The sequence below is a fragment of the Saccostrea cucullata genome, unplaced genomic scaffold (assembly GCF_032062105.1).
Source record: "Saccostrea cucullata isolate Sc308-1 unplaced genomic scaffold, CSIRO_AGI_Scuc_v1 ctg9216, whole genome shotgun sequence".
Classification (NCBI taxonomy): Eukaryota; Metazoa; Mollusca; class Bivalvia; order Ostreida; family Ostreidae; genus Saccostrea; species Saccostrea cuccullata.
The window spans coordinates 1-15,000 of NW_026925377.1; the positions used below are offsets into that span (position 1 = coordinate 1).

Consider the following 15,000-nt stretch of genomic DNA (forward strand, 5'->3'; position numbering starts at 1 on the left):
CCAGTTACCTTTGACGGCATGCTTTTTCAAAAGAAGGTTATAAGCTATTTATAAGCTAGACAAAATATTCATGTATTCTGGTAATTGTTTTATGCAATCATTTTTGTGAAAATTAGCAAATATTCAAAGTTGGTTAAAAAAAAAAAATTAAGATAGGGTTAATTCACCATGCATCGGACACCCTTGTACTTCAGCAAGTTCTAGCGATATTGCTACCAACGTAAAATTATCAAAATTGACCTTCACATTTAGTATGTGATTAAAGTAAGTATAAATTTGGGAAACAATTACATGCCTTTTATTGGGAAAATATCCTCAAAAATCGAGTTTTTAAAAATAACCCAGAATTCACCATGGATCTGATATTATTTACCATGCATCGGACAGAAGTATTTGGACCGGAAAAATATCATACCTTTATCACAATGTTTTAAAGTCCTTGGTATGGATATATTTTTATCTTTTATATAAGAAATTACCCTCAACTTAAATTTAATTGACGATATTGTTGCACAAATGTAGAAAGATTCAAGATACTTCACCCTGCCTGAGAAATGCTTTAAAACTTTTTCTCATGGTTTATCCTACTCTAGTTTGTAGAATTAAATTAAGTCAAATTCTAGACCTCATTTATTGATAACTTGTATATTGACTGAAAATATAGAGTTTTTATTTTCTATTTCCACAAAAAACAGCTGTCGGTTGGGTTCTGTATGAAATTGATATAGCTTACCTTTGCATAGGAAAGTGTCCGATGATGCATGGTTAATTTGTGTCGGATGTACGGAGAAATGAACATACTAGTAAAAATCAGCTCTAAAAAGAATTATATGAACATTGAAGTGAAATTTCTTTAAAATTTATGTAAAATTGCCAGTCTTTTACAAGATTCACAGAAGTCTGACTGGTTCCTTTGAAGTCAAATTTAAAGAATGATAACTCTAAAAATTGCAAAAGCATAAATTTTCTGGTTAATCCCCATTGATGATGTAAAATAAGACGTAACTTCAAGGCCATTCTCGGGGTATTTTTACCACATGATAATAACAATCAGTATCACTACAAAATTTAAATCTTCATCTTTAAGACAGAAACAAATAAATACCCAGAACTCTTAAGTTGTCGGAAGCAAGGTATGTGTCCGATGCATGGTGAACTCACCCTACTGAAATACTGATATTTTCAAATATTGAAGGGATGATAAGTAGATAACGAATTCATGCTTTAAAGGAAAGAGTTTTCATTCCTTATAGTTTTAAAAAGTAGAAATGATCAGATGAAATCACATGTAGGAAAATAAATTTATATCAAAATTTTGTTTTAGATCTGTAGAGAGGCTGAGTCAGCTGTTTTCCATCATCAGCTGTTTGAGGAGTTACGTAAAGAGACCCCCACCCCCACAGATGCCACCCACACTGTTGCCATAGCAGCAGTGGAAGCGTCCTTCAAATGTATGGCAGCTGCTATTATTGTGATCACAACATCAGGAAGGTACAGTACAGTTCTGAAGTCTGTATCATCTTTGGCATAAGTATGAAATGAAAATTAATCAGGAAGGTACAGTACAGTTCTAAAGTCTGTATCATCTTTGGCATAAGTATGAAATGAAAATTAATCAGAAAGGTACAGTACATTTCTAAAGTCTGTATCATCTGTGGCATAAGTATGAAATTTGGCATGCCCCGAGCTTTCTTCTTGGACATTTATAGAACAAACAATTTCTGTATCCATTTTGGTCTCCAACTTACCAAATATTTACATCCTTCTGTATTCTAAGATTTATATTGTCTGAAATGTTACATGTATTGACACACCTCTTTATTCTGTTGGATCCGCCCACCTGATCTCAGTTTCTTTATTGTCTGAATGTTAAATGTATTGACACACCTCTTTATTTGTTAGATCCGCCCACCTGATCTCGGCCTACAGACCTCGGTGTCCCATCCTGGCCATCACACGGATAGAACAGACAGCCAGGCAGTGTCATCTCTTCAGGGGGATCTTCCCTATCCATTATGTGGGTAAGTACTCAGTCAATACAGGGAAAAGGAGGAATGGCGGGGTGGATGGGTGAGGGTGGGGGGTCCAGTATGTGATAAGTACTCAGTCGAGTCAGGGAAGGGGGGGGGTCCACTTTGTGGGTAAGTAATGTGGGGGGTGTTTCATACTGAAAAGGGTAGGAGGGGGCTGGTGGTGTTGGTTATGTATGTAGTGTAGATGTTGTACTTATGTGATGTCTTGTTACAACATGCATGAAGTTGTAACTACCTAGAAATGTAGAGCAGATGTAGATGTTAAAAAATATTGTCTGTTTGCTGTGTGTTTTCTTTTGAATCATGCTCAATCAGTATAAAAATCAAAAGTCTTTCAGCTTGCTGAAATATGATGTATAAAATAAGTGTTAGAAATAAATTTATTTAGCTATACTGTAAACCAACTTTAATTGGCGACGACTTTATTTCGCGATTTTACTAGGGGTAAACTAGTTAGCGATGACTAATTTTCGTAATCAAGCCTTTCTCAATCTGTTTTAAATAGACAGAGAGACTTTAGGAACTGGTTCGCGGCGAGAAATATTCGCGATGACGAGGCTGTCGCGAACTTCTTGAAAATTTCTCGCACGCTAATAAAAGTTGGTTTACAGTATATTATTAATCAGAACAGACAGATTCTACAAATTAGAACACTTTTCCCAGTAGATCAAAGCATAAAGTTCTTACCCTTTGTTTTAAATACGAGGAACGTTGGCACATGAACTGAACATTGTGTTAGCTTGTGTAAAGACCTAAATTTAGATAGTTTAAATTTAAAATACAATCATGTTAAACTTTTTAAAAGTTTTATTGCTACACTGAAGGAACCTATCAATTATCCCATCCTTTTTGGGGGGTTTGTGGGGACACAGGTAAGTTTACTGTAGATTCCTTATTTTTGGTGAGTACTTTTTATCGCGAACTGGCTCTTTAACGTCTAATCTCGAGAATTACAATTCGCGAATGGATGGTTGATTAACAGGATTTACATAGATTTCAACACCATAAAAATAAAAGCGAGTTATATTTTTTCACGAGTGATGCTTCTCGCGAAATTACGCAAAAATTAAATCCTCACGTACAATTAGGAATCTACAGTATTTTCACATCAGGGTAATTCTGAATATTGTACATTGGCAGATCCAGAAGGGGGGGTTCCGGGGGTTGGAACCCCCCCTTTATTTTTTGCCAAGTGGAGAAAGAGAGAGAAAGAAGGGGGATAAAACGTTTCCCGAGAATAAGTATTTGTACGTCTAACTTAGATATGTATTGAATAGATAGATTCTCACACATTTAGTTTTTCCATTCACCTTCACTATTACTTTTTATGAGTGAATGGTAGAAAATATTCTACTTATTTTTATATATCTTATATAAGATATGTAACATCGAGGTTAAATTTGATATTAGATTCCCGCGATCTTAATTTGGCTATGATGGCTATATACAAGAAGGTGCTGGTTTTTTTTTTACCTAAATCTTATGAAGGAACTAAAATTTAATTCATTGTGTTATACCCAACTCAAAAAGGATTTTCAAATTCTTTACGAAAATTCATTCTACTCTTTGGAAATGCTGCAAATCCATTTAATTTTTAAGGCTTCAGTAGTTTTTTAAATGTTTTAATTTTTTTATACGGACTGGGGGTACTTTTTCAAAGAAAGAAGGACGTAGAACAAAGATAATATTTTCCACAATCTTATATTTTTCCATATGTGTGTGTGTGTGTGTGTGTGTGAATCTTTGCCTGAGAGTGTGTAAGGGGGAAGGGTTGAGGGACACAACCCTGGAACCCCCCCTTTCAAAAATTGCTGGATCCGCCTCTGTTGTATATGGGTATTTGTATATGGGAATACTGTACATCCATATTCCTTATTGCAGTCTGCATGCATGCATAATTTTCTGCTATATTTTAATATAATTTGCTGTTTGTCTTCACCTTTTGCTAGATGTTATTGTACAATGCTATGCTTCCTAGTGTATGCTTATACCATGCCTTTATGCTTTTAAATCATATACTATGCTTTTGCCTGTATGCTTATGATATTCATTTCTCCCTTGTCTGCTTCATGTGTATCCCATCATGCTTTTGTGCTGTATATAGAGCCCCGCGTGGAGCTTTGGACAGATGACATGGATAAGAGAATCTACAAAGCTATGGCACTTGGCCGAAAACGGAACTTCATCAAAAAGGGTGACTTCATCATCATAGTGACGGGATGGAAGTCGGGCTCGGGGTACACTAATACCCTGAGGATCATTAACGCCCCCGAAACAGACGAGGGGCCCATACTAGGGGTCCCCGTCATTAAAGACTATAATGACTAAATATAGAATTCTGTACTGTTATTGTGGCCCATTCATAGGGTTATTATAAAGTAAGATTCTGAAAATTGTTTAAAGTAGGTTGTTGGAAAATTGAAAATTGTCTAAAGTTGGTTGTTGGAAAATTGAAAATTGTTTAAAGTAGGTTGTTGGAAAATTGCAATGAAAAAAATTGTTAGAAAAAATAGGCACTTTTCAGTTTCATTGGGAAAACTGTTGAATTATTTCAAGCTCCACTTTATTTTTTAATTTAGGATCACCGTATATGTTATCTGTTGTTATAATTTATTGCATTTTCTCTGTGATTTTCATGTATATCCAAAAGTATATACAAAATAAATAAAGAAAAATACCCAATAAATTCTGTTGTTTCCTTATACAGAAAAGATTCCTCTCTTTGAATGACGTAAAATATTTTTTAAGATATGATCTGAAATGTAATGCTTTCCTATGGTAAAGATTCCATTTTATTTACGGATATTTACACTAACAACACCATTTTATCTATTTCTAGGAATATTGGTTGCATGATCACATTTAACCATTTTTCTGATTGCTGCGCACTACATTTTGCATGATTTTTAGACGGAGGCTTAGCCTCCGCTCTATTGGTACCGCTCAGCTGTGGCGGAAGGGATTTTGCGATCGCCATCTAGCGGCTAATCACGTTAACTTTGATTAGCTTGGTCCCCCGGCTCATTCTTTCCAAGGCAGGAGTACATGAAGCAAAACAGGGACAGGGAACCAGGCTAAACTTTGATAAACTGGCCTGCCTGTCTGATATCGGATATGTGCTGTATACAGACAGGTGATCAGTAATGTTTAGAGTCCGCTGCTGACACGCTCATTGGCTGATAAAAACTCTCGCTGACATAGAATTTAAATTGTCAGGGAAACCAAAACAGATCACCGAGTGCAGTTCTCTGCATCTGCTTTTGATGCAATTAATCTAATTCGGTCACAATATTTTCCACATACAATACATAATTCTTTTTTTTTCTCATGGACCTATAATTATCTCACATCTTTCACCTCACCTGGGGGATTTTAATTAGTTTGCGAAGGTCCTATCACATTAATACCCTACATTACCTAGATAGAAGAAATCTGCATCATTGTTTCATTGAAACTGACATATTCTAAATGTTCACTCACTGACTCAGCAGAGAGCTGCGGCTTGTCCGTTTATAGCTCTGCTGCATCTATTTTTAGAATTCCTTATCACATGTTTCAGAAGTTAGATGGGACAAACTGACCCACATGTTTCTATGTTTACATGACCAAAACCAAAACAGTGGCTTGAATCTTACTTTGTGGTGTAAATTTAGTAATATTATGGCTAACCTGTGCAAAAAAGGATGCAATAAAACACTGTTGTCATGGAATCTGCAATAGAGACTCAAAGTATGCCCACAAAAAATATATGCAAGGAGTTGAATTTATTAGATTTCCCAAACCTTGGAGAGATATTGAAAAAGTGTCAAGGATGGGTGAATGCTTGTAAACGGTTCATTGGCGGATCCAAGGGAGGAGGGGGGGGGAGGGTCCGGGAATTGGAAGCCCACGTTATTTTCTGTCTAGTGGAGAGAGAGAGAGAATGAAATGCTTTCCGAGAATAAATAAAAATACATATATTTGTACGTCTAACTTATGTATTGAATAGATAGATTCTCACACATTAATTTTCTTCCACTCACTTTTCTTTCAAATGATATGATTAAAACGGTTCTATATTATATGAACCGTTTTAATCATATCATTTGAAGGAACTAACATGCAACTCTTTGTTTTAAACCCAACCTGCATCCACCACGGATTTTTTTTTCAAACTCCAAAAGAAAATTCTTTGTACTCTTTGGAAATGCTGCAAATCCATTCAATTTTAATTAAGGCTTCAGCAGTTTTTTTTTATTTTTTCTTTAAATTCGGACTGGGGGACCAAAGAAATAAATGGACGTAAACAGATATTATTTACCGAAACCTAAGATCTTCCATACGTGTGTGTGAATCTTTGCTTGAGAGTGTGTATGGGGGGGGGGGGTGATATGGACAGTACAACCCTGGAACCCCTCTTTCAAGAGTGGCTGGATCCGCCTCTGAAACGGGAAGGATTTTCAACGAAAATGGGTATTATCGGTAAAATCGCGTATAATACTGGATATTAGGGTATCGTTGAATCCACAATATCTAGTCAAGGCGGTGTAATCACTTTATAAAACTTGAACAATGGGATGGCATATTTTGCGGAGTCAACTTTCAACTAGATGCAAATGTTTCTAAAGGTATCACCAGTTTTGGAAGTCAGGATTAATGCGCACTGGACAACAAATACCTGTAGAGCTTAGTGCATTTCAAGATCTGCACCCAAACAGGCGTTTGTTCTGCTTCATATTTTTCATAATGTTGGAAATATTTGGATCTTCTTTATGTTCATACCCAACACAACAGAACTATTAATTAAAAGTTGAATGTGCATGTAGATCTATGCATTGTTATATCTGAATGCTTGTGTCTCAGCTCCTTTTAGTCCTGAAGAGTTAGAGATACTAAAGTACTTTTTGGCTTTCTCACATTTCAGGAAGCTCTTACCACGAGTCACTAAAGAATTGAAATTGATATAGTTTATTGCAATTGGATTGGTTTGTCCTTTTGATGAAAAATAGGAATTCAGTAAATTACATAATTAAACATTAGACCACGGTAACATAAATGAAGAAGATGTGTTTGTGAAACACTGTTGCCCCCACCCCCCTATATATCCCTTAACATTCAAAAGTCATGGCCAAGGTTAAAGTTTTTTCATAAGTATAGAATATCGAAGGTCAAGGTCAAAAGGTCAAGTTTGTTAATATCCAATGAAAAGTCTTTCCACAAAAAAAGATATATGAAGTATTAATGTCCTGGTATCTACTTTTCAAAAGATATGGCCAACTACCCTTAGGCAAATGTTAGGGTCAGAATATGAATAAAAAATTCCCAAAGAGACAAACAATCATGTTCATTCCAAGCCTCCGTCTATCAGTACTTTCAGTACTTTGATTTTATATTAATATTCATGATGTAAAAATGAAGTGAAAGGTTTATCTAGGGATTATAAAATACATTCCTGTGTATTTGTAAACTTATGTATTGTAAATTGTTTGAAAAAAAATCTACAATGAATGGGTATTTACAGTACTGAAAATCACTTTCTCTTCGCGAGAACTTTATTTTCGCATAATTATGCGAGACAGTGTGCTTGCAAAAATTAAGTTCTTGGGTATAATAGTATTCCTTAAGATTATATAGAGCAATAACCACAATTTGTGAAAATTTTGTCTCGCTTATCAAGAGTCAATGACTATCTCGCAAAAATAAGGTGTCGCGAAAATTTAGTGATCCACAGTATTAGGTCATCCTTATGAAAAAATGTACAGATAACTTTTGAATTTAACAACCCCCACTCCCTTTATTGTTTTTTATTACATTGTTGAAACCATTTCACTGTATTAATTGTTCTTCAGTCACCAAACTCATTGTAACAGGTTTTTTTTTTTTTTTTACAATTTTTTACACTTTCATGTTCATTATTGTTTGTATGAGAATGGTATTTTGTTTTGATATCTGTCACAGTTCACTTTCAGATTCAAACGGCTATGGCCATCTTTAAAGTATTTTTAGTTTGCCCTATTTTTTCAGATCTAAAAAGGGCCCAATTGAAAATTTTTTTTAACCTCCAGGAAACATTTTTTTTTTCTTAATAAAATGCTACATGTATTCCAAAATTTTCTGTGAACTAAAATGGCCCCCCACACACCTATGGACTCAACTTTTTTTGCCCCGATTGGAGAGAGCTTGGCAAGCAAACATTATTTTAAAGATGGCCAATTGATTTATTGTTAATTTGTAAACAAGGCAGTTATGCATAAGTTTTCCTTTTTACAGTGGTTTTACTGATGAAAAATATTTTAGAAAAAAATGTTTTAACTTCGGAAGTATAATATAAAATTGTTTCACAGTTTTAATTGTTATGAAAAGAAAGTTTTACATGTTTTTAAAAACAACTGTGAAATTACTTCTTAAACTTGTTTTTTAAATAAGTAATTGAAAAAATAAAATTAAAACTTTTTAAATTATGGTGTGTATCAATATTCCAGATCCCGTCATGAGTGAGTGGACAGTGGATGTCGACCGTCGGATTTACAAGGGAATCCAGATAGGAACGGATCGTGGATTTATCCAGAAAGGTGATCCGGTTATCATCATCACGGGCTGGAAGCCTGGATCTGGATCAACCAACACGATGAGGATCATCAATGCTGTAGACGTAGCTAAATCTGACCTACTGGCCCCCATTACAGGTTTGTTATTGTACAAATATGGACTCAAGTGTAGGTCAATATGCATTTATAATGACCCAGGATGACAAACATTGACTGAAGATACATGTAGTATATCGACCGAGGGCACATACTTGTGACTCATGTTAAGAGTTGGATAAAATCATATCCAACCACGAATTTCAAAGATTCATTTTTTATGTAAGAAAATCTGGAATCAAACCTGGGACTCCTGAATTACTAGTCAGGTGCTCTAACCACTGAGCTATCTAGGCCGATATCCATGGTCCGTAAAGCCCGAACTTCTACACTTACATTTTAAACATAGGTTTCTCATATGTTTTACACATAATTATGTGTAGCTTTCAAATACTTTATACCGACTTATTTTAGGTCATGTATTTAAACTCCAACATGACAAAAAGTACTAATATATGACTCTCTCAAAAAGGCTAACAAGAAATATGGGATAGCTTAGACATGTCTTGTGCACAAATGATATTGAACAGCAAATTGTTAATAAATTCTTCATATTTTTTCAGGTATAACCAGTGTGCCAAGTTTCAACAAAATTGAGAGTGATTTATCTACAAATACTTCTGCTTCATCTGTCTCGGAGTCTAAAGGATCCAAAGACGACGTAAAATTCTTCTAAGAACTTCTACGATAAAATTAATTTTTCGCCCCCCAGAGACACTGAAAATTAACAATAGTGCCAGGGGCAGATACATGTAACTAACCCCTAAGAGAAGTTGGTTTTTACTCAGTGATGCAGTTAGGGAGCTTTGAACAACTGCTACATGTAATTGTGTGTTTTTATTAGAATTTTTTTTTCCTTGTGATGGTATGTGTGTCTGTTAAAGAAGAGAAGATAAGATATATATTGTATTGTTGATTTTTAGAACTGTTCCAATTTGTTCATGTTAAAAAGAAAAAAAGTGCTAGATGAATATATTTTTATTTTAAAAATAATGTTTTTACCTGTGTACTGTGTGTATATGTTAGATTTAATAGTTACAATGTAAAAAACATTTCCTGTAAAATATGACGATGCATGTAACTGATGTAGTAGACCCCCCAGCAGTTGCATAGAAATTCCTGGTGTATATACATGTATGCTACTTGCAGTAAAGAAATATTTATAAATATTTTGTCTGATAACATAAATATATGTCAGGGATTATTTTTTTCAATGAAGAAAGTAAATATACTGATACACACTGATATGAAACATCTAGGATGTGAATCTCACTTAGTACAGGTTTTTGTGGCTTAATGTGTAAAAAATGGTGCAGGTTTTAGCAACCATTTAAGTAAAAATTAAAATATATCTGCTGTTAGTATTGCATTGAATGGCAAACTGCTTGGAAAAACGATGTATCCCTGACTGTCCATTTCATGAAGCAACGAATTAAATTCAAATAAAAAAATTGTTATCGTTGAAGTATAAATTAAATCATGTTTAAACATGATTTCCTTGGTATGCATTGCTGCATGGACAGACAGAAGCTGATGCGAAAATTTTAATGTTAATGTAAAACTGGTGTTGTTTTGCCTCGATCTGTAAAGTTACCAATATATATAATAAGAAAAATACTATCAGTTGTTTGGAAATAATCCCAAAAGCCTTTTTTTATTAGCCTTTTTTTGTAAATTTAAATATTAAAGATTTTTTGTTTTACTTGCTGTACTAGCTGCAATAATGTAGCCCTCTCCCTTTTTTTTTTTTTTTTTTTTTTTCCAGAAAACATCAGATTAAAAAAAATCGGAGAGGGCTACATTATTGCAGCTATTGCTGTACCAGTGAAGTTAAAGTAAAGGCAGTATGAGATAACAAACATTAATTAATTGTTTATTTTTAAAAAAAAAAATAAAAATGTATAACTTGCTTTGATTTGTTGGTGCTGTGTTTTTATTTAATTTTAACTTGACTCAATTAGAACACATTAATAGGAGCCTATAGCAAATGTATTTGTACAAAAATGTCAAATTGAACCAATGTTTAACCTTTTGGGTATGTTAAGCATTGTCCATATAAATGCAAGAAAATATTTTCTGGAAATACAATGTTTTCTTTTATAAACATAAAGTACTGATTTGTTATTATGTTTAATACATCACCTTTTTGCATTAATATCTGACACAAGTTCTTTAGTTTTGTTTTATTTCTTTTCTTGATGGAGACAGCTACAGTGTATTATTATCACCCTGGTTGTAAAATAAAATGTCTACAACACTGAAAATTTCTTTGATATAGTATTTCCTTTATTTTTTACAACTTACTTGATATTTCATGATTTTTTGTTGCCCGCGTGACTCAGTAGTAATTGTGTCTGCTTTTGAGTCGCGAAGTAAGGAGTACCTGTATATCCTTGGGTCACAGGTTCGAAGAATCTTACTGTGGGAGGTGGAGACCGGTCCTTTGGATGAGACCGTATAATCCCAGGTCCCGTGTCTCAGTAGGTGCTTGCACAAGAAAGATCCATCACTGCTCAATGGCCCCGAGTGCCGAGTATAGAACAAAATTTCTAGCTCTCCACCGGCAAGTGGTGGTGTCTCCATATGAGTGAAAAATTCTAGAGAGGGACGTTTATGGCACGCCAAATTCACAAAAATGAGATAAACCTAGTTTCACAATTGATAAACTAGGTTTATCGACTGTAAACTATAGTTTACAAACCGTAAACTATAGTTAACGATTCGTTAAGTATAGTTAACGATTCGTTAATTATAGTTATCATCTGTAAAACTATATTTAACGGTTGTTAACTATAGTTTACGAATGATAATCTAAGTTTATCTTTCTGTAATGAAGCATTAACAATAGATTTTGTTGATAAACATAGATTCACGTTTGTAAACTATAGTTTACAATCGTAAACTATAGTTAAGAGTTGTTAATCATAGTTTCACAAATCGTGAAACTATATTTATTAGATCGTTAACTATAGTTAACCGTTTGTAAGCTGTATTTATCATCTAGGCTTTGCAATCACAAATGATTGTTTTCGGTGTAAAGTATAGTTTACGGTTGTGAAACATAGATTATCGAGTTAACTATGGTTTACAGATGTAAAATGTAGATTAACTTTGTTTACTCTAGTTGACAGTCTGTAAACTATAGTTTACAACCGATAAACCTAGTTTATCCACTGTGAAGCTATGTTTAGCTCATTTTTATGAATTTGACGTTCCATAGACGTTACACAACAAACAATTGATCTTTTTGATTTCAAAAGAAAATTTTAACATGTGATTGCCAGTGATTCTCTTTTAACTATTTGTTAATTTGTACCAGTCACTTGGTGACTTGAATTTATTTTCCTGGCAACACCTACTGCTATTCGTGAACTCTGTTTATATGGTTGGATCAGAAGGACTGGTTTCCACATCCTGCAGTGGATTGGAACGTGCGTCGCAATAATCAGCTCCAGTCATTGCGAGTCTTGGAACAGATACTCTAACCACTGGGCAACACAGGTGACAGTTCCATATGACAGTTCCATATGAATAAAAACTTGTATGACTTCCGTTTTCACAATTTTTAAAGTACTTCTGTGTACCCAGAGGCATTTGATGAGATTGTACCTGTACTCCTTCAATGCAACTCCAGTCTGTCTCAGAAACTTTAAGGCAAACTAACAAATTTCATAGATGGCTAGCTGCTCTCTATATTCATGCAAACCATCATCTCAACCAAATAATCAATATGAGTAGCAAATTCGCATTCCTAATAAATGTTCCAAAAGTGCACATCCCAAGATTCAGCATCTTCTATAGTTTGGTCCATGTAAGGTTATAATTATTTTGGATTTGTTTAAAAAAAAAAAGACTTAAAAACTGTTCCTGCTTCAAAATCACGGTAAGAACTCATACTGGTCATATTCTTGACTGTACTGCATCCAGAATTTCTAAGATGATTGAAAATATTTTTAAAACGTATAATTCAAAATAAAAATAAATTCAGACTCGAAACTTTTTTTCACACCCTGAAAATACCTCTCTTTAGACAAATGTTAAAATTAACACAATAACATATACCCTCCATATATTTTATTTTATACAAGTACATATATGTAGTCTTCATACAAATATGACCCCCCCCCCCAAAAAATCTCAAGTCTACATATCAAAAAAGCTGAAACTTGACTGAATCCTGAGCAATTCCTAACCATAACATAAACTCTGCTAATTTTAGTCTGTCCTCGGCTTTCAACAAATCAAACGGTTCAGTGTACATTATCTTCCCAGCATCCTCTACTGTGCCCCTATCTCCACTGTGTATGCCATCTGAATGCTTCTTTGATATTTTGAGGAAGGCAAAAATTAACTACAAAACAAAGAAGACAACTGTGTGTAATGTTTTCTTGTACAGTAAAATTCAGTTATACTGAACATGTTTATAATGATTTACACCGAAGTGATTTTCATTCCCAAAGACTTTATTACATGTTGTAAATTTGATTGATAAAACATTGCTTAATATGAAGACAAATTGTCCATTCCTGGCAATTTGTTATTACAGTAAAACACGGTTATAGCGAAGTCCTGGGGACCTGTGAATTTACTTCGCTATATCCGTAATTCGTTATATCCGTATAACGAATTCGTATAACCATTATAGCGAATTCGCAATATGCGTGTTTTCCTTTAGATTTTACGATGAAATATGTTAGGGAAGCAAATATTATAAAACACATCTTCGATAACTAAGGTTTTATTATGAATTGTATTCTATGTACAAATGCTAAAAGTAAATTGAATCAATTAAATTTTTCAATTTTTTTATAATGTTGGAAAGTTCGTTATAAAAGATGTAAATTTCATTATATTTAATCTCAACGGGACTCAAAATCAGTTCGCTATATCCGTAAATTCGTTATATTAGAGTTCGCTATAACCGTAAAATTTTAAAAAGATTTGTTAAGACTTTTGCTGGGGACCCTGATTAACTTCGCTATATCCGTGAATTCGCTATATCCGTGTTCGTACTAAACGTGTTTTACTGTAGCATGTTTCATTGTAGTTCTATAAACCATTGTTTAAAGAATGTTTGTACTGATCCTCAATGGTTCTACATATACTATCACAAATCTCATAACAATTTTCATTCTAATTGTTAAATCTTTGTATCTATACTGTATTGGAATAAGGAATGTTCCATGTACATAGGATTCCCGGTGGGTGAGACCAGTTGACAAGGGATGCTTACTTCTCCTAGGCATTTGATCCCACCTCTGGAATTTTTTAAGGTTCATGTTTATGCCCTCTTCACAGACTTGTATTTGTTTTTTTTTTAGATCAATCACTGTTCCATACATAATCTTCTCCCTCACTCTTCATTTTCTTAACAATATTACTTATTTTAGAATTTTTTTAGAAGTTAAATTCTCTAAGCAATTGTTTATAAAACAAGAGGCCCAGGGGCCACAGTGCTCACCTGAGCACATCGGGCTTGAATTTACTCCCCCCCACCCTTCCAGGCCTTCATCATTTGAACAAACTAGAATCTACACTACCTGAGGATGATTCCATATAAATATCCCGGGTATCACTAATCATAGCTTTGAAATTTTAAAAGGTTTCCCTATATATTCCTATGTAAAACTTGGGTCGGCCATTTTGGCCCCACCCTATCCCCAGGGCGGGGGGTCATGATTTGAAAAAAGTTGAATCTACACTACCTGAGGATGATTCCACATGAGTTTCATCTTTCCTGGCCCAGTGGTTCTGGAGAAGAAGATTTTTAAAGATTTTTCCTATATATTCCTATGTAAAACTTGGGTCGGCCATTTTGGCCCCACCCTTGCCCCGGGGGTCATGATTTGAACAAATTTGAATCTACACTACCTGAGGATGATTCCATATGAGTTTCATCTTTCCTAGCCCAGTGGTTCTGGAGAAGACGATATTTAAAGATTTTTCTTATATATTCCTATGTAAAACTTGGGTCAGCCATTTTTGCCCCACCCTTGCCCCTGGGGTCATGATTTGAAAAAACTTGAATCTCCACTACCTGAGGATGATTCCATATGAGTTTCATCTTTCCTAGCCCAGTGGTTCTGGAGAAGAAGATTTTTAAAGATTTTTCCTTTATATTCCTATGTAAAACTTCGGTCGGCCATTTTGGCCCCACCCTTGCCCCGGGGGTCATGATTTGAACAAACTTGAACCTACACTACCTGAGGATGCTTCCACCTGAGTTTCATCTTTCCTAGCCCAGTGGTTCTGGAGAAGAAGATTATTAAAGATTTTTCCTATATATTCCTATTTAAAACTTGGGTTGGCCATTTTGGCCCCACCCTTGCCCCGGGGGTCATGAT

General features: G+C 34.5%; 2 protein-coding genes across 2 annotated transcripts in view; one reads left to right on the forward strand and one right to left on the reverse strand.

The window, feature by feature from the left end:
* Positions 1–1,324: 1,324 nt before the first annotated feature.
* LOC134268707 (pyruvate kinase PKM-like) lies at positions 1,325–10,396 on the forward strand (the record flags this gene model as incomplete). Its single annotated transcript, XM_062750950.1, has 4 exons — positions 1,325–1,491; positions 1,903–2,021; positions 8,495–8,698; positions 9,220–10,396. Coding segments are annotated over 4 exons (603 nt in total), but the record flags the coding sequence as incomplete, so codon positions are not given.
* Positions 10,397–12,762: 2,366 nt separating this feature from the next.
* LOC134268708 (uncharacterized) overlaps positions 12,763–15,000 on the reverse strand; it is an 8,155-nt gene continuing 5,917 nt past the window's right edge. Inside the window, exon 6 of the mRNA XM_062750951.1 lies at positions 12,763–13,007. Coding sequence (XP_062606935.1) covers positions 12,807–13,007 — 201 coding nt within the window. The 3' untranslated portion in view covers positions 12,763–12,806. The remainder of the gene's footprint in view (positions 13,008–15,000) is intronic.